Source organism: Centroberyx affinis, unplaced genomic scaffold, assembly GCF_046629955.1.
Source record: "Centroberyx affinis isolate AG114_WGS23_722 - 3 ecotype Tasmania unplaced genomic scaffold, CSIRO-AGI_Caff_v1 ptg000364l_1, whole genome shotgun sequence".
NCBI classification, from domain to species: Eukaryota; Metazoa; Chordata; class Actinopteri; order Beryciformes; family Berycidae; genus Centroberyx; species Centroberyx affinis.
In genome coordinates this window covers 147,789-167,523 of record NW_027279035.1, presented here as the reverse complement: position 1 = coordinate 167,523, position 19,735 = coordinate 147,789, and the positions used below count along the sequence as shown (strand labels likewise).

The following is a 19,735-nucleotide window of genomic DNA, read 5'->3' as shown; positions in this document are numbered from 1 at the left end:
CACACACACACACACACACACACACACACGTGCACACGCTGACTCAGTCCAAGCCTCTCTCTCTTTCTTCTCTCCTCCATCCCCTCCTCCTTAGCTTTGACTTCACTGCTGCCACTATGTGTTAGGCAGTGAACTGCCATCCCGGCATGCCCCTTCACTCTGTGTAATGAAGGTTTCTCTGGAGCCACACAGTGTCTGCAACAAGGAGATACAGGGGACCAGAGAACAGCCTTGATGTCTGCCCGCCTCTGCTGTGACACACACACACACACACACACACACACACTCTTTTGCAGTCGGGGGATACGTCAGATGCCAACTTTGTACAGCTAATATTCCCAAATCGTTCCTCTAGGCAAGGTGACAGAAAATACGACTTCACAAAATACTACTACTGCTGCTGCAAAAGTGCCTCATGTAAATAGGCCTCTTCTAATACAATGTGTTTGTCAATTATTAGCATATACATATCAATATTAATTTGCAGAATAGAGTTCACCCACTTTTTTTAGGCTTTCTGAGGTAAATTCACTGTATGCATCATACTAAATAGCATCAAACTGATTTCAGACCTGAGGATATAGGGTCTTTTAAGGAAAAAGTGTAAACTAATGCTCTGCTGAAGAGATTTACATTAGATGCAACAGATTTTTGATTTTATTGGTGGTTGTTTGCTTGATGCTGATCACCATTTGGTCACAGGTCATAGTCATAGTTTACCAACCTTTTTATTTCTTTTTATGTACATCTATATCACTGATTAAGCCCAACTGGGTTGCTGGCTATGCATACTGTAAACAGACATGAAATAAGTGGGTGAAGCTAAAAGGCATGCATGTCAAATCATTTTTCAACATAACAATCACAATATCAGTTCAAACTCTAAACTATTTGATTAAGCCATACAGTTTTAACTATCATAACAACATAATAATTCCATTGTTTTAATCAATAAAAAATAGCATCTTGTCTTACCTGAGGCTTTCCAAACAGATGTATGTTTTTTTTTTTATGTCTCTCAGAATGACAGAAAGCGTTATTATGCCAGCAGCACTATCTCAGCATCCAGCATCCCCTCCCACTATCTCCTCACTACCCACCTCCTCACCATACAGCGTAGTAAAACCCTCGCTCCGCCCCTCTCTCTCCCTCTCTTTCTCTTTCTCTCTCTCTCTCTGAGTTTCAGTAAATCCATAAAGCTCTCATGAAGAAGAGGAGGCAAAATGATGATGCAATTACTGCCGGCAAAGCGGACCCTCTATGGCTATCGTTCAATCTAACAAGATGAGAAGTAACCCATTTACAGCACTTAACTACCGTTTACTGCCGCGCGGCGCTTATTAGTGATGAGCACGAATAAACATTTCCTCTTGTAACCGCTTGATAGATGCATCCCACTGCTGCCCATCTCAGTACGTCTCTCTGACTGTATGCATGTGCCTCAGAGGCTTGTATTCATGCACCATATGGGAATGCCTTCTAATAGATCTATTTTTGGCCCTTTATTTACCCTAAAGCAAAACAGCTGCACTTATTATGTGCAATACAATACAAATCCAATAGGCCTTACTTTAAGGTCCATAATGATTACGTAATTCTATTATTCAGCAAGTAGCCAAGAGTCAACGCTCAGCCATTTTCGAGAATTACACGGTCACTGGAGCAATTAAGCTCAACCTCTATTACTGTCACACACACACACACAGGACATTACACTGACACGCTACATCCATCACTGAAATACATATCAGCTTCTATTTTGACCTTTTGATTTATTGAATTCCTAGTGTGTCCCAGAAGAGCCCTCTCCGAGCACGAGAGGCTCAGCTATAATTAAGGCGCTGGTTGTCCAAGCGGCGCTGTGACGACACACAGTGGCCCGCTGTCGCCCTCTTGTGGCTGATAGACGGTAATGTCTAATAATTCGCCACCAGCATCCCCCCCTCTGCTGTGTGGTTATGGTACATTGGACACTTAATTGGCCAGACATTTCGCTGGCTATGAGATTTGCATGAAATTGAATGGTAACTCAACCTTGAAAGACCATGTGCCAAAACAAGCTGAAAGACTCCGAGGACTTGGGTTTGTGTCACCTTTATTAAAGACAAGTCAAACGAAGAGACACCTATTCCAGTCTAAGGTGGTTCTGTCAGGCTCCGACGTGATCCCCTCTCAGTCTGAAAGCCACTCTGTAAGGTTTTGGTGACTGGATGCCCGCGAACACCGGTGTCAGGTCAGGGCTCGCCGCGTCCTCGGGCCACGCGAACACGAAGCGACGAAGAAGAGTGACCAGGATGAGGAAGAGCTCCATGCGCGCCAAAAGCTCCCCGAGACAAACACGAGTACCTGGTGGTCAGGAGGAGAGGTACGGCTGATTATCAGGAGCATCTCAGTAGCGACCCCCCCACCCTCTCTTTCTGTGTGTGTGTGTGTGTGTGTGTGTGTGTGTGTGTGTGTCCCGCCCTGACACCTTACACACAGACCACATGACCGGCTGCTAAATTAGTTGATGAGTAGACCAGGCCACAGATGCAGAAGTTTGCTTATGAAACGTCAGCTGCTGGCCGGAGGTGTGTAACGTCTGACGCTTTCTACACACATTTACATAATTAAGCACTAGTTATGCAAACACATCATTACTTACATAAGCCCGGGAAGAGACCCGCACATCAGCTGAAGCAGTGTTAAGCCGTCTGAGGAGAGTACCTGACCGTTATATAACTAGAGGCCCGACTGAGATAAAAGGCGAGGTAAACTAGTGCAGTGGTTCTCAACGTGGGGTCCGGGGACCACCAGGGGTCCTTGAGGGGGTTCTAGGAGGTCGCCAGCAAACTGATGAATTATTAAACCTCACCATTATTTCATTTACAAGAAGTTAACACCATTAGAGAATGTAGAAGAATGAGTGTTTTGATCATAGTTTCACTATTATCTCTCTACCTACAATACAGATAGTCATGGAATTCTGGATAAAATCATATCTGACAATAGAGATATTCTCAGATTTGGGTCAGAGAGAGAAAATGATGCATCAGTGCTTCAGGGACAAAACTAGAGCCGTGGTAATATGGTGGTTAGAGGAGCAGGCTTGTGACCGGAGGGCTTCCAGTCCAGATCCCCGGGCTGGCTGGGAAAATCTGGTCATCAAACCGCTGCTGAGGCGCCCATGAGCAAGTAACTGAACCTCCATTACTGCTGAGTGGGCACTGTGGCCGCACTGGGCAGCTCCCTGATACGAATGTGTGTAATTATAAGAGTGGAAGGAGCTGCAGAGAGCGTGCACGCTCAGGAAAATTCTTCTCTGGCTAAATGAAAATCTTACCAGCAGAAAACGCCAGGAAGGCGTCAGGCTTCACAAACCGGCCGTCCTCGTCTAAGAAGTGGCCGGGGTAGAAGTCGTTCGGCCGCTCCCAGCTGGTGCTCTCGAACAGCACAGAAGTGAGGTTGGTAATTATGAGGGTGCCCTGCGCCAAGGAGACGTTTTGGAGAAGGAAAAAGAAAAGCAACGAGGAACGAAAGACCAGCGGAATAAAATAAGGAAAGGAGAGAAGGGGAAAGACGGGGGGGAAAAAGAGATTAAATGACAAATGAAGGATAAATGCCAAATTCATGAGCATGCATGTTGAGAGCTTAAGGTCAATGACATGTGCAGACTGTGTGTGTGTGTGTGTGTGTGTGTGTGTGTGTGTGTGTGTGTGTGTGTGTGTGTGCCTTTCTGCCCCGCATGCATGCACATGTCTCTGTTCAGTAATGTCATTAATAACCCTGGGTATGTAGACCTTCAGAGAAATTGTCCAGATGCTGCCTGTATGCTCTATATGCCTGAATGCCTGTGCGTGTGTGTGTAGTGTGTAGTGTGTGTGTGTGTGTGTCTACCTCAGGGATGTCATAACCCATCAACTTAGTATCCCTGGTGGTGGCATGAAACACCCCGAGTGGGGCGATGTTGGCGAGGCGCTGCGTCTCGTGAACGGTCGCCATCACAAAGGGCATCCTGTGGCGGTCCTCGAACGAGACGCTCAGACTCCGCCCCAGGACCCCGTCGATCTCTCTCTGACACTGGGCTGGAGGGGTGGGAAAAGAGAGAGACGGGGGAGCGAGAGAGAGAGGGAGAGAGGGAGGGAGGGAGGGAGGGGTGAGAGGGAGACAGAGGCAGGAGGAGAAAAACGGGAAAAGAGGGATTCACAGAGATATAGAGAGAGATACAGGGAGGAAACTGAAGTAGAAGAAGAGAGTTATGTTACAGTTTTTTTTCGATGGCTAACATGCATCGGTCAAAACTGAAGTCACATGGTCAAAACTCTTCACACAGTCAGCGGAACAGAAGTCTATGTGGACCAAACTGTGAATCATTTTTCATGCTTTCACACAAAATGCATTCAATGACCACATTTTCCAAAATCCATGAACTCTTTTCTCATTCATATTCCACCACCTGCAAAACACTACAAATGTGCAGCACATTTTTCAAATGCTAACACACTGTTTTTAAAATGTCTCGTTACCAAACAGATAAAACTATACATGTTGTTGATGTTTTTTTGATTTTTTGTAATTACTGTATTATTGCAGCCCTGGAATTTCAGGAAATTGTTTTTTTTTTGTAAATTACTATATGCAAAGATATAGAAAAAATAAAGGATATTGAAGTAAATTGCTGTATTTCTGGTTCATTCTTGTTACATATACAGTGTACAGTCAATAAAGTGAAAAGGTGTTATTCTTATTCTATAATGAAATACTGATTTATGTGAAAAATCATTCAAACTTCAAAGGTAAAAGTTCACCATTTATGTAATGCTCCCTGTTGTTAGTGTTTTTTTAGGTCAGTGTGTTATGAGTGACAGTGTATGCTTTCTGAGTGAGAATTGTTGCCAGTGTTACGGTCGAACGATCTTATTTTTAGACATGTATGAAGTGTTTTGGTGGTTTGAGTGAGTTTTGGAGGTGAGATTAACTATTTGGCCAAGATGCATGTTGGTAATGCAGACTGTATGAAGAATTTTGAAAAAGTGGCTTCAGTATTGACCGATGCTTGTTAGCAGTTGAAAAAAACTGTAATTAATGTGATTTTTCCTTGAAGACCCTATCGTCATATAACTTCATTATAATTGCTATGATGTATTCTATGAATTTAGGTTAAAAAAAAGCCTAAAAAGCCCCAAAATCTCCCTCTTCCACAAATAAAATGCCTTACCAAACTGAGTTTAGATGGGTTTACCCTCCTCTGCATCCCCGCCTGTATGTATGTATGAGAGTAATTTGCTTATACGCACCGATTACTAGTGACAAGTGCTGCTGAGGTGGCAACAATCAGCTCACCCTGTATGTGGCTGTGTGTGGCCAGGTAGAGTATGGCAAAGAGGATGCTGTTTGAACTGGTGTCAGTCCCGGCAAAGTGGAGGTCCAGCAGCAGCATCACCAGCCTGTCCTCCTCCAGCACACAGCCCTCCGGCCCCTTCTGGGACAGACAGTGACATGGAGAGGACAGGGTCACACTTATACATGACATAGATGCTTAAACAAGGTGGTTTAGGTAGGTATTGTTATTGTAAAATCAAAAAAATAAATTAATCCTTCTCAAAGACATCACATACATACATCAGTCCTTGTCAAAAACACACACAACGTGCACACAAAACCTTCTCCATCTCATCCAGATAGCAGTCTATGACGTCCCGGGGCAGTCCGGGAACGCGTGTGAGTTTGTGTTGCTCCACTATCGCCCGGGTGTGCGTCGTCAAATTCCTGCAGTTCCTAAAAACCTTCTGGAAGGGCAGCGGCAAGCGTCTCAGGAGAGGAAACGTATCATAAATCTATGGAAGTCAATAGATAGTGACGGTGTTATAAAAAACAAAACAAAAAAAAACCCTCATACAGTTTTCTAGCAGGTCTTTTCCAGGTGAACTCACTGCAGCCCAGGGTCCGTTGGTGATCTGTGCGTTTTCCTTGAAGCTGCTGATGATGAAGGAGAGCACTTTGTCCTCGTAGTCATAGCGCTGTCCAAAAAGGACAGAGCAGATGATGTTGGACGCGGCGCTGTGGATCAGAGACAGAGGATCCACCGGCGTGCCTGACAAAAAAACAAAAAACAAGAAGAATTTCAACATACTTCCCTGGAGGACCTCACTTGGGATTCAGTGGCTCATTTACCCAGACTTTTCTCCAGGCAGCGACAGATGTGAGCGGTCTCCTCCAGGATCCTCTCCTCCATGGAGCTTTTCCCAAGACCAAAGTTTTTCATGGCGGTCAGGGCAAACCGTCTGTGCTCCCTCCACACCGCTCCATAGCTACCCATGATCAGCCCTGGGGTGGGGTGGGGGGAGGGGGGGGGGGGTACAGTCAAACACGGCTGGAGAAAGTCAGTGGAAGTCAGAGTATGTTGACGGAAAAAAAAGAGGGACGGTCTGTGCAGAAACCTCCTCCAACATTACATTTCTGTGATTAAGCACTTTATTTGTAATTTCTTTTTTCTCCATTAAACAAATCTAGTTCTTTACGTTCCAACCTAACCTTGGCACTAGTTGACTTCTTGTCCTCTCATCCTTTTTGCATTACATGGGAAGGGCAGGAGACAATTTCTTTATTTTGATTTAATATCATCCATTTATTTGTCCATTTTTTTTTTGTCATGGCAGGAAGGTCAAGCCATATCATCCTTTATTTCATGAATTCCTGGATGTTTCTTTATGATGTTGAATAAAGCATTAAAAAGGCAACTTCATAACAACTTCTGGACTGAATATACATCATTTCAGTAATGACCTCCATCTGTCAGACACAACCCTTGTTTGATAGACAATTATTCTGATTGCACTTTTCTGTTTGTGTACTTTGTGGTGAAACAGTCTTAAGCCATGCTATTTCCTAATCACTGTGGAAACCTGTTGCAAAAGTCCACAAACCCAGAAGCATGTGGTTATACTTCAGCATGATTTCAATGGGAAGCTGCATGTAAAAATGTTACACACAACCTTAAATCATGCTACACTTTCTAAGGAGACGTACTAGAAAGTGTAGCCTACCTTTGTTCTCGGTCACATGGTTGAGCATCATGCCTTGTGGTCGTCCGGCGAAGTCCACCGCCCGGGTCACCAGAGCCTCCCTGACCGCCTGCAGACCGTGGAGCACCACCGCTGGCCTCCAGCCCAGGAACAGGCTGTACACTTTCCCATAGCGCCTCGATAACTAGGAACCACAATATATCATAGCAGTAAACCAGACTGTATATGAATGCCGATCATACCAGGATCACTGCCACGGACGCAGCACATACCGACAGCCTGTGACCCGACTCAGGAGTCACCGTAAACACACCGTACCTCATCCAGGTCTCTCACCGGGTTCTTCATGCTCAGCTGCAGCACATTCCCGAAGACTGGAAGAGGCTCCGGACCTGGTGGGAAATTCTTGGGCCTTTGCGGCTTCAGCAGAAGCATGAGGAGAACGCAGACGGCAACAATAAGAAGACAGATTGTTTCCATCATGGAGGACACGGCTCCGCTCCGAGCAGGATCGAGCAGAGGTGATAAAAAAATGTGAACAAAATAGGAGTCTGAGGAATTGTTATTTCTCTTCTTGCAAAATGTCATTATCCTCATTAAGCGCAGAGCTCAGGTCAGTTTCATTGTAGCATGTCCCACAGGGTCGTGCTACAATTACAGTTGAAATGGGATTAGGATAAACTAATGCTGATCTCAGTTCAGTGCTTGAGGGCTTAAGAGTGTCCAGACGAGGCCTAAGGTAATCCTGAAGAAAAGACTACACAGCCAAGTTGCTCAACAAAACTGTGAAGGTTCCAACAGAGAATCAGTACAAGGGATTCTTTTCTCATGAGATGTGAGCTTTTTCTCAGGCTGTTAAAAAGATCACTCACATTAAAACCTCCTGGGACGCGTTGCCTTTTTGTCCATGGAGTCGGGCAGCTGGCCACGCATACCAAAGAATTTGTTTATGTGCATGAGAAACAGAGAACCACTTCTACAAATGTGCAAATCCCACACAAAAAAAACAACAGCAAACGTAATATGAGGCATGAGCTAGCCATTTATTGTTATTGAGGAAGTTAACATGGTTAACTGCATTGAAAGTCATACAATACAATAAACCTCTTAAGCTTTTTGAGAGGTCCCCCTCTGTGTTACAGAGAGAAAGCTGTAGGAATATACATACAGTATATCTTATTGGCAAGTAGATATGTTTAGTAAGTACATTCTCCTCTACCAGGTATTCATGTACAATATACATGTTAAAAAATATAGTTTGTTTGCATTGCGATCACTGTTTTTCCTTTTTTGTTCAGGATGTTCAGGATGACAGAATTCACATTTAAGTGTTACAGGTTCTTGAATGGTGGTGGAACTAAAGAGCACTGGGTTTTTTTTCTTAATAGCTATCACATACACATAGGCATATGCACAGAAGGCACATCTATGCATCTAAATTGCTTACATGATAAAATGGAAAGCAGTTTCATGATCTGGGAGGAAAAAAAAAACAAACAAAAAAAAACAAGAAAAGACCAAGTATCCAGGAGCTCACGGCTGAAACGGCCGTATTCTCACAGCACACACACACACACACACACACACACATCCTCACACACACACACACACACCACGAGACACAGAACGCCACAAGCACTCCACGGAACGTTAGACGAGTACAAACAAAAACCATACGTTCTACAATAAATGGGGAAACTGCGTACAGTACACCACGCTGCAGAAGATCTCGTCACTCGGTCAGTGGATGGTCTTCACCCAGGAGGAAAAGAAACATTTCGAAGAACACTTATTAGCGGAGTCCTCTACTGAGCCAAGTGCACCGACAGTAGGAGGAAAAACACTGATTTAAGGTCAATTTGTTTGTTCCCCGTATGAAGCTCACAGAGGGGAGCAGAAAAGGCTGTTCGATCCTGGATCAGTGGTTGAAGAGAAGAGGTGCTTTGTCCTCTCCTCGTCTCATAAATTCTGAGTTTGCGCTGTTACAACCGGTTCAATCGCAAGACTGCAGTTTCTCAAGGCGTTAACGACAGTGAGCGAATGTGCAGAGACAGGGAAAGGTTTGGCAAAAGAAAATAGTTAGGCCACACATTTGAAATGAAGTCGCTGAGTGGAGTCTCACTAGAATAATGCATATACAAAACATCCGTTCTCCCTAAATACTGTAGTTGATGGTGAAGCGTTTACTTCAGTATGAAGAAAAGTAGTTAAATGGTTTAGTGTGACAAACAGAAAGACGACATGAAAATACTTCTACCCAGTGGGTTTGTTAGTGAACCAGCCCCTGTGTAGAAGCGTGTGCGGTGGGTGTGTGTGTGTTCGTAAAGCGCGAGAGGGCAAACTATCGAGTCCAGCCGACCATCGTAGGGACTAAAATCTATAACAACCACAACAATGACTACTTATACTGCCAAAGCTCGGAGATGTGTGATTGCTTCTTAAAACAATGACTCTTAAAATTAAGTACATGTGGTGCTCACAATAGGCAATGGTACACAATAGGCAATTGTCTTTAAAAAAAAAAAAAGAACGAGAAAGAAAGAAAAATGGTAATATTATGCACTTGAAAAAAAAAAAAAAAAAAAACTTTAAGAAAAAGTTTTTTTTTTTGGCAGCCGTGCGTCTGTGGCATTGCCTGCTAGGTCAACTGAGATACACAACAGAGACGCCCCCTGAAACCATAACATGTCATCATAGTAACTTTGACACAGAAGTGCAGGAGTATAGGGGGTAAAACCAAACATGTGCCCCCCTCGAAAATCCTTTCTAACCCCTAGATTATATTATTACTTATATATCCATCAGGTGTATCAAAGCTTGACTGTAACTGCTATGCTGCTTAAAAAGTGCAGCATTAAGGACATTCGGCTTGAGCTCAGGAATGGTAACTAATAGATACTGAGTATCCCCAAAAAAAAATAACCACGCAAATTAACCCCCATATGAACTTCAACAAAAAGTTAATTCATCCTCCTAACAGCCTGAAGGGGAGTTTCTCTTCAAAGGCAGCTCTTGCGCAAAAAAAAAAAAAAAAGGAATTAATGTTTAGGGGTCAGTGGATTAGGAATCAACAGTAAATATGGAAATACACTACAATGCCAATAATTCTTCATTCAGTAACATTACACTATATAACACAGTGAAAACCTGACTTCGCATAATCACTGGGAAATTAGCCCCGTTTTTTTTTGTCCGCAAATAAGGTCTCGTCCCCCGCCGCTTAGAAGGCTTAACGGGCCACAGGGAGACTTTTAATTGGCTGAGAAATGTGGATAAAATCATTTGTGGTTTTGGCACAGGCCTTTTTCCTCAACAATCTCCATACTTCCATCTAGAAACAATCTACATAGTTTTCCTTTGGTTAATAAAAAAAAAACAAAAAAAAAAACAGACAAAGTACATACAAAAATGAGAGATGAGCAAAAAGTTAGCTAGATTTTTCCCTCTGAGGAGAGCGCTTGCTAGTCGCAGCCCTTGTTGGGGTGAGTTTTAGAAAGGCTAAACCCAAACGGCGGTTTAGTAGGGGATTGTTAGGCTTCTCAAAGGCTCTTCTGACGATCACAGTGGTTTAGAATACAACTAGAGGGCAAATGTTCGTGTAGGATGAGGCGAGAGGAGGAGGAGGACTCTAGTGTCCGGTCTCTCTCGCGTATTGTTTTTTATGTGGTCTATTGTTCCATGTCATCGTCATGGTCAAGTCTCAGGCGTCAAGGTGTGGCTGGCAAAAAAACTATCAGGTATCAGGTTCCTAAAGGAGACAGAGGACAAAGAGTTGTCGTCACACGGAAAGTCCACATTAGCGTTTTTCCTATATGAGCGCCGTGTTTGCCGCCTTTACCTGGAACTGGTAGAGCGCTGGGGGTCAAAGTTGAATCTCATCTGTAGCTCTTCTGCTGTTGCATCAGACCCACGTTCTCATACACTCTAGAGCTGTCCTCCCTCATCCTGACACACAAACACACACACACACACTTTCATGAGAAACTGCTGATACCGCTTTCTTGGGAAGGACACAAGAAAGCGATTTAAAAAAAATTGTTAAACGTCTGCAGGTTGCATTACTCACTCTGTGCATGTGGGAGTAGGGATGGGAGTGCAAGGAGGCAAAGGGCTCTGCTCTCCTCCGGTCAAGTCCGACAAAGAGTACTTAATGTTGGTGTACTCGCGCCCTTTGATCTTACTCTTCTGCGGGGAGAGAGAGAATAAAGGGAAAGTCAGGGGCGAGAGCAAGAACACGGGGGGGGGGGGGGGGGGGGGGGGGCAGACAAAGCGAGGCGCTGTCGGCTACACACCTGCTCCTCCTCTATGCGTCGCTGCAACGTTTCTATGTAGTGCTGCACGGCCATGTAGATGAATCTGTACTGGGCCTCGGTCTGCACCATCCCGGAGCGCTGAGAACGAACCATCTGGATGGTTTTTGGCACATCGATGTCACAGTCCACCCCTGCGACGGCAAAACCTTGTTATTTACATTGATATGTCCTTAATATGCAGACATATTTGTGCGTATGAACCATGCGGGCTTACCTTTTTCTCTGATTACATCTATCAGGATGTCGATCACTATAAACGTTCCTGTTCGCCCGATCCCAGCACTGAAGGAAAGGAGAATGTCCTTGTGTTAACACGTTTACTATGCCATGCCCACTGACAGTGACTCTGGTGGATGTGACGCCTGTGTGTGTGTGTGTGTGTGTACCTGCAGTGTACCGCTATAGGCCCGGCCTCCAGTATGCTCTCCTGCTTCAGATTAACCTCCTCCAAGAAGTCCAGCACACCGCCCGGGTCAGTGGGGACGCCATGGTCCGGCCAGGCCCTGAAGTGGTACTGCCAGACTGTGCGCTCTGTGTTCCCCTGCAATGTGCAGATTAAAGACACATTATAACACAGTGTATCCTATAGGTGGATACTGCCAGAGAACTCCTAATACGATATGATCACCACCTCAATACATTAGTGCTGTGATTCTTATGCAATGCTTTGTAACAATTGCAATTTAACACTGAGTTATACTGTGATTTCATGATATTTTTTTCCATATGAATGCAGTAAAAAACTTAGAATTTGTGGATAAAAGCCTCAAGTCCACTAGATGATTTCCATTCTTTTGAACATCTTTTCAAGGATTCTATTTTTTATCGTTTATTATCATTTGATAGAATATCATAAATTGGTTTTGAATCCATCAATCAATAGAATATTTTAGGGTATATTTTACAGTGTTCAGTTTGTACAGCATAAGGAAGCCCCATGGTGCTACAGTAATAAATGTAGTTCTTTGATCAACTACTATTGAACAGTCAAAGATAAATTAAGCCATTCATAAAACAATTGAGTCAAAGTTTAAACCAGTCAATAGTTCAAATTCAAAATACATTTCAAAGACCACATTCAGTGATAATCTGGGTTTAGTTCATGAGCACAGCGCTTCTTTCATGCATCTGTTAAGTTCAGCTGGCAAAAAACAAGTCAGAGGCACAATGAGATGTCAGTCTACATGTTAAACTTAATTTCCATTGAGAGCGCCCACCAGTGGCAAAATGGTGAGACTGCATTCGTTGTCTGTGAAGTAGTGCAGGGAGGAGCAAAGAATGGCAAAAAGACAAGGCTAATGAAAACTTTACATCCACTGCAACCCTCTGCAGGAAAAAGCTGAGAGTTATAAGTGAAATCACTAACCAGACATCATCATTATCCCCCCCCCCACTTTTACTTAACAATTGAATACTTGCATACTTTTCATTTCACCACTCAAGAACCCCCAAACAGACATGCATTAGGGCACAGACACCCATATGATAAGGTTTTGTCCACTTAGATCCCTCATACACTCTCACACACGTCTTACCTGTCCGACCTTGGACAGCTTGAGTTCTCTTAAGATGTAGTCATGTGCAGCCGTCTCTCGGACGTTGCGAACACGCATGGCACCGTACTCCTTCAGAGCCGACATCTCCGGCCAGTACTTCACACACTTACTCTAACGGAACACAAAAACATTTGTTGTGTATACATGACTTTCACTTGTTGTATTTCAGGAAAAAAAACACCCTCAAACACCGTTATATGTCATGAATCTGTGATGTTCAACACATTCCAGGAGTTATTTTGTGATGTAGTGTGGTAATTTGTCTTTTTGGTGTACACGCTTTCCCTCAACCCACCTCATCTACTTCTACTTTAGTTAGCGACTTCCTGCATTTCCAGCTGCATTGCATTCTGGTCTATTGAGCCTACTGTCAGTGGAGAAACTGGTCTCTCTGCCTCCTCTATGATGGATTTCTCCCTGTATGGCTGTTGAATGTCGGAGCAAAACGGTGAGTCTAGAAAGAAGTTCTTGCTCTTTGATTGTGAAGGACTGACACCAAAACCTGACATTTACTGTTGATGTTTTAAATAGATTACATTTTTTTTCTGCTATTAAGCTCCATTTTAGCTGCTGGAAATATCTCGATGTGTCGTCACATCATATACGTTTGGCCAATTATCCACGGGAATAAGAAAAATACACCACCAAACAGCAAAATTGGTCCAGGAATGCAAAGTACATCGCCATTTCAACAGTGTTAAAGTGTTTAGGGTGGACTTTTACATTAATAAAATAACAATTCAGCACACTATTTAGCGTTTCCGTTACCTTTCCCCTTTCCACCTCTTTGGTGGTCATGACAATAACCCGGGAGTTCTCCTGAAACACCATCCTCCAGAAGTCACTGATGGTGTTCTGCAAACAGCCCTGAGTGGCAATGTAGCACTTCTTCACCTTGGTGCTGTTACACTTTGACTCCAGCTCCGGCTACACACACACACACACACACACACACACACAGACAGTTGATTACTCATTATGAACAGAAAAGTGCAGCACAAGGACCACACACACTTGCCATCTGCAGAATGGCTTTGAATACAATTATATGGCACAGGAACATTTGAGATAAGTCTGGAAACATTACATTTGCAGAGAAATCGTGTCCAATTTTGTGTGTGTGTGTATGTCCCATGAGGATGAAGTGAGTTTACCATGATGGCAGTTACTACCATGATGATATTGGCGTTGATGTAGTCGGAGCCCGGCTCGTTTGTGTCCCCGTCGTTCAGCACCACGCGCGTGTGGTCGACTGGAGAGAGAAACAAAAACAGTACAGACGGTTACAGAGAGAGAGAGAGAGAGATACTCATCAGTGCTTTGCCTTTACAAAATCCCCTCAGGTGATAACTGAACTAATGAAAGGATGAAAAGCTGTTATAGCGAAAGAGCAGTCAAGGTTTCTCACAAGGCAGGATGTTCTTGTATCTGTTTTTGTTTTTGTTCTCCGCTCTCTGGCCCTCCTTGCGACTGTAGAGCAGCTTGCACTCCTGTTGCTGCAAGGTCTGGGCGAGAAACAAGGAGTCAAAATATCAGCGCGCCGTTTCCAACCAACAACACTCACCGCCACCAAGGAGAATGAAAACACCGTTATCAGGCCACAAAAAGCTTGACCGCTCACCTCGAATTCTTCCCAGAAGCCCTGCTTGACCTTGTCCGTGGCCTCCGCTAGTTTGCTCAGCTCCCGCACTCGACTTTCGATCTCTGCCGCGTTAATACGAGTAGTGTTCAGGGGCTGGGGGAGGAGAGCGGGAGTCAGAGATAGCCATCTTCACAGACAAAAAAAACTGAGACGGCGTGGGACTCGCAGGTACCTGTTTGAGCTGAAGCACGGTGCCCAGGGTCTCCACCATAGGGTTCTTTTTGTAGTGCTCGACCAGGTCAGTGAGCGAGTCGAACTTCTCCCCGCCGCCCACGTCGTACTTCAAGTCGTGCTGAAATAGAAACCACCCACGTTAGCGGCGAGCGAAACGCACCAGTCTCATGCTGCGATCGCAACCTTCGCGTGCTAAAAACGTCGCTGGCTGCCACTTTCCAAAATAAACCGTAGAACAGTTAAGAAAGAACATCTTCTGGAGCCTTGTCAGAGTAAGAGAGAGTCTGATTCCAAAAATGCCACTGCCCAGCTTATTTATAAACCCAAGGCCACACAAAGGTCTAATTATAGCCTAGTACATCCCATCATATAATCAGTATAAATCAGTGTCACACCATTCCAGAAAATGTAACAATCTCAAATTAGCGCTGAGGCGTTTCAGACAGCCACGGGCCTTAAATTAATACTTTTACCGTTCAGCACCCGTCTGTAACGTTCTGAGGTGATGAGCAGAGAGGACGGAGGAAGACAGAGAGACAAGAGGCAATGAGAACAGAGAAGCAGAGGAGTGAATCACCTGGCAGCGGATCATGACGTGAGTGACTTTGGGTTTGCTGTCGCTGCTGTCCGTCTTGTCGTCCCCCGTGCGGACGGACAGGACAAAATCCCCGGGATGGCTCTGGCTCTCCCTCACCAGGAAGCTGCCGTTCTTCCCTTTCTCCGTCAGCAGCTTCTCCGCCTCTCTGCCCGACAAGTGCCCGTGGAACCACCTGCCGAGAGATACGCACCGGTGAAACATTGGCCTCGGCTCACAGTACACAACAGGCGTTCCATGATTCCTTATAATCCCAATATGCAAACTTGTACTGTATTACTTGAACAATATCACTCCACAAATAGTTCCTTTTAGCAACAAGGAACTATTTTTTCGTTGTTGAAAGGACAAAAAAACAAAGAAACAGGTTAAAACCCAAAGCTTGTGTCTTTGTTCAATGTTTGAGACTATTGTAAAAATGTTGTATAAAAGCAATAACATACATCATGCTATATCGTGGTTATTAATTCAAAGTCAAACAATAACTGATTGTGCATGAAATCAATAAGCAGAATCTGAAGTGGAATTGATACCATCCAAACAATTGAATACATTCAACACTGAACAGACACTGAACATTTAAGCAGACAAACGTAACATCCAGCTTCACAGCTCACCTCTCTGAGGTGGGGTCCGCACAGTTGAGTGGATACTTGAGCTCAATAACATCTCCATTTTTCTCTTTCAGTTGCCCGTGATGCTCCATGTAATACTGCACCAGTTCTGCCAGAGTGGCAAACTTCTCCCCGCCATAAAGGTCATAGTAGTCCCCTGTGTTTTGTATCTTAATGTGGGTGACGGCTCCATTCCGCCTGCAGAAAAGCACATTTAGAAAAGCGTCATCATCGTCAGCAGCAGGCAATACATCACAGACTAGGTGGCTTATAATCCTGCATCAATGCTAAAATGCAGCGCTCTGAAGTGTTACTTTTTGGGTTGCATGTTAGGGAACACTGTCGCAGCACTAAATAATTGTCTTGGTGCAACTTCCTTAGTGCCAGTGATGAAAGTCTTTGCTAATATGCAACTAATCCAACCAATCAAACTTCAGACTCAGTATACTTACTACACTGCTGCTCCAAATGTATCGATGCTGAAGAGTCAGAATGAATCCACACTGAGTCAGAAAATGACTCAAAAATATCCAACTAAGCTGTCTAGAAGTCTAGATGATTTATCATTGCTTCATTGTGCATGCATTGTATCCTCCTGTCCTTTCTGATACATGGTGCATGTATTATGATTTAAATGAGACGAAAAGATAGTTTAGCTGTGAGTCACGTGTTCCACTAACAGCATGACAAAAACATAATATATTGCTTCACCTTATGCTTACATAGATTGTATGTTGTCAAATATAGATCTTAAAGGAAAACACTAAGTTTCTGTTACACAGTCCCACTGTTCAACTTGCCCAATAAGTGAGAAGAACATACACACCAAAATCATCCACAGGTCCCTGGTGGATCATTTAACAAACACTATGTTGAGTGTTAGTAAGAGAGTAGCATGATCTCAGTTGAGCATGGGTGGGCTTGACAATGAGTTTCATCAATGGCACAGAAAAAAGTTGGTGCTCCTTAAATCTAAGTGGGGGGTTCTACATTTTTACGGGCGCTGCTAACATTGAGTTTGGGAGCACCAATGTTACCAAGTAAGAAAGTTCATTTGTAAGCCTGAAATGGCTGTTGACACAGACGCTGTATTGTATTGTAGACTACAATGTATACTATATTGTACTGAATACCACAATGAATGCCACCACTCACCGTACTGAGAGAGTGAAGTCCCCCGGGTTACTCTTACTGGGCCTGGCCAAGAAGCTCCCATCCACTCCGCGAGTCAACAGGAGGTTTTCAGCCTCCACACCTGTGATGTTGGGGTGGAACCACCTGACAGAGGAAAACAACTTTACACTTAGTGGGGTGCATGTGTCGTTACAAGTCCAGCCTCTCCCCACAGTGTCAGGGCACACTGTGCTATACAATAATCCATATAATTCAAAGACAGACACTATAATGACACGAAATGAAAATATCAGTTGAAGTGGACGCACAGACTTGTCTTTTTGGGGTTTGACAGCAGTTCATAACACAGCAAACATTTCCAATAGACTTACAATGACCACAGTCAGAGGGTAGCTAGCTTCAACTTCACTTTCTGCTAGTTCAAATCTGTGAATACTGTGTTAGATAGCCTTACATGATTCACGGCTGTGGCACAGTGTTACGTTAACTGAACATCATCTGACTGGGCTGTAAGTTACCGGTATACTTGATGGACCCTTGGTGATGCAGTCACTGGCTGGTTATCCCATCCTTTAGTTAATTCCAGAAGTCCCGGGCTTAGTCAATGCTTGTTTACCAACAGACTAGCTATCAAAACAGCCAAGCTTAATTAGCTAAGCTAACGTTATCACCAGACATTGTTTTCCAGCCCCCTTACCTCCGAGATGTCATTTTTTCGTTCCTCACTTCCTCGCCAGGAGTTAGCAATAGCTACAACTAGCTGGCTAACGTTTCCAACTGTTTCAGCTTTCTATCACAGGATAAAACGCTTCATCGGTCCACACCCGGTCAAAACGGGCACCGAAATCTAGGCATTGACGGGAAATTTTAATAACGAGAGCTACAAAAAGTCTCTAGGCCTCGGCCCCGGAGACTTCAGAGCAAGTCGATTATTGGACGTCACCAAACATGCGACAAAATACAGGGTGCGTAGGTTTTGTCACCCTGGGTAGCCGGCGTCCGCTGGCGCTTTTCCTTTTGTAATGAAACCAGAGAGCTTTGGCCATCCGGCAAACACCGTGATATAAATTAAAGCGGCCTATCACTTTCACTTCGCGCATGCGTATTAATGCACGGTCTTTGTGGACAACTCGCGGTGCGTTCGGGGTTTTATCGATTGTCGTAAATTGGTAAATCCCCGACTTTACCACTGGGAAGTTGGAGGGAAACCTCTGTTAAGCTGTAAGGTGGTTATTATTCACCCCTATTTGCTACCAGTACGGTCCATATCCTAACAAAAGTCGGAAAAATACCTCTAAAAAGTTAATTAACTGAGAATTCAAAATCGAGGAGTCGGAATTTTCTTTGAGCCTCATTATTATTCATTAGGGTCAAGAGAGGAAGAAAGAGACGAGAGGAAAATCCCGTACTCGAAAACAGCGCAGACGGCTGCTGCTTTGGCTGAAAGTCAACTGGATTGGCAAAGATCTGGTGTAGTGGGTTTTTTTGGGGGTTTTTTTTCACTTTCAGTTTTTGTTTTTATTTTTATTTTTATTTTTTACCTAAGATACACTTCATCTCCAACATTTTATAGAATGTGGTATTAAAGCAACTCCTACAAGCAGAGAAAAGAAAATGCTTTAAAAAGCAAACATCATTGAAACTGCTCCGCTCAGGAATACTAACGACCCGATGAATGCAGTGCTGCTTGAATTGTAACCTTCACCACCATCAATCATGCTATATTGAGAAATTCAGTTTGGTGTTTCTGGGACTGCCTAGTCACTTCTTCTTAAACAGAAAATGTCAGTGTCTTTTGGTCATTATGTTTCTTCCGCTTCATTGATTATGCGTGGTGTGCCTCAAGAGTCAGTCATTGGGCCAATAGTGTTTTCTTTATATATGTTAGGCATATGATCTATACTTTTGACTTGCCTTGGCAGAAAAATTGACAATTGAGACACATCATACATAATCAATTAAGAAAAAAATGTTTGACTGGTTAAGTGAGAAGCAGTTGGGCACACTATCAGCACTTGTTATGCTGATAATACTGTATCTTTCAGTTACACCAAATGCCTCAGCCTCGGGATTTATGTCTTCGTTCTCTCCTGTTGCACTTTGTCTTCGCTCTCTAAAACTCCTATTGCTACCCTATAGCTTAACGTCACTATTATTATTATTTCATTGACCAAAAGGTAATACCTTGAAAGAATGTATAAGAACTAATATTTTGATCGTAGGTTTCACTCTCTTCACTCTTCACCCCCAACTATAATAAAAATAGCTATGTAAATGTTCTAAATCAACAGTGTCTGGGTGTCTGTCCCTAGCAACACTTACAACTGCATGTGGGAAACACTCTTTGTGCTGTCTAGATTATTGCTGCATGTGGTCCTTAAAAAGTCTTTTGAGGAAAAATAATTAGCAGATTTATTTATAGCATTGTTTTAATTTGAAACGTAAATAGGATTTTCAATCTGATTGATTTAATTGACTCATTTAAACTTTAACTTACTCCTTAATTACAGTATAACTATACATTGCTTGATTTATCTTTGGCTTTTCAATAGTAATTGATCAAAGAACTAGGACTAGTCCATATGATAGGGCGTCCGTGACATGAAAAAGAGTGTGAATTGCTGTGTAGTAGGTCTACTTTAACTGATGACGCTGAACAAGTGGGGAGCGTCATGGGTTGACAGCAAAGAGGTTTTATGGTCA

The 19,735-nt window shown here is 43.6% G+C and overlaps 2 protein-coding genes across 3 annotated transcripts; both read right to left on the bottom strand.

Annotated features, from left to right (window-relative positions):
- Positions 1 to 2,092: 2,092 nt before the first annotated feature.
- On the bottom strand, positions 2,093 to 7,487 carry LOC139641347 (cytochrome P450 2D15-like). 2 transcript variants are annotated; one of them, XM_071515678.1, is made up of 9 exons: positions 7,323 to 7,487; positions 7,026 to 7,188; positions 6,154 to 6,306; positions 5,913 to 6,073; positions 5,643 to 5,816; positions 5,323 to 5,461; positions 3,877 to 4,064; positions 3,323 to 3,464; positions 2,093 to 2,346 (listed from the first exon to the last, which is right to left on the bottom strand). In XM_071515678.1, exons 1-9 carry the CDS (start codon positions 7,485 to 7,487, stop codon positions 2,150 to 2,152), a joined length of 1,482 nt encoding a protein of 493 aa, XP_071371779.1. In that variant the 3' UTR covers positions 2,093 to 2,149. The 2 variants fall into 2 exon arrangements, with proteins under 2 accessions (XP_071371779.1, XP_071371780.1); XM_071515679.1 differs by having other exon boundaries at positions 5,323 to 5,458.
- A 990-nt stretch (positions 7,488 to 8,477) lies between these two features.
- On the bottom strand, positions 8,478 to 17,951 carry ptpn11a (protein tyrosine phosphatase non-receptor type 11a). Its single transcript, XM_071515677.1, has 16 exons — positions 17,730 to 17,951; positions 17,054 to 17,176; positions 15,902 to 16,096; positions 15,267 to 15,459; positions 14,688 to 14,807; positions 14,495 to 14,608; positions 14,282 to 14,378; positions 14,028 to 14,125; positions 13,642 to 13,800; positions 12,853 to 12,984; positions 11,704 to 11,858; positions 11,532 to 11,599; positions 11,297 to 11,448; positions 11,071 to 11,189; positions 10,843 to 10,949; positions 8,478 to 10,752 (listed from the first exon to the last, which is right to left on the bottom strand). The coding sequence occupies exons 1-15, from the start codon at positions 17,741 to 17,743 to the stop codon at positions 10,880 to 10,882; spliced, it is 1,809 nt and encodes a 602-aa protein (XP_071371778.1). The 5' UTR covers positions 17,744 to 17,951; the 3' UTR covers positions 8,478 to 10,752; positions 10,843 to 10,879.
- Between the last annotated feature and the right edge of the window lie 1,784 nt (positions 17,952 to 19,735).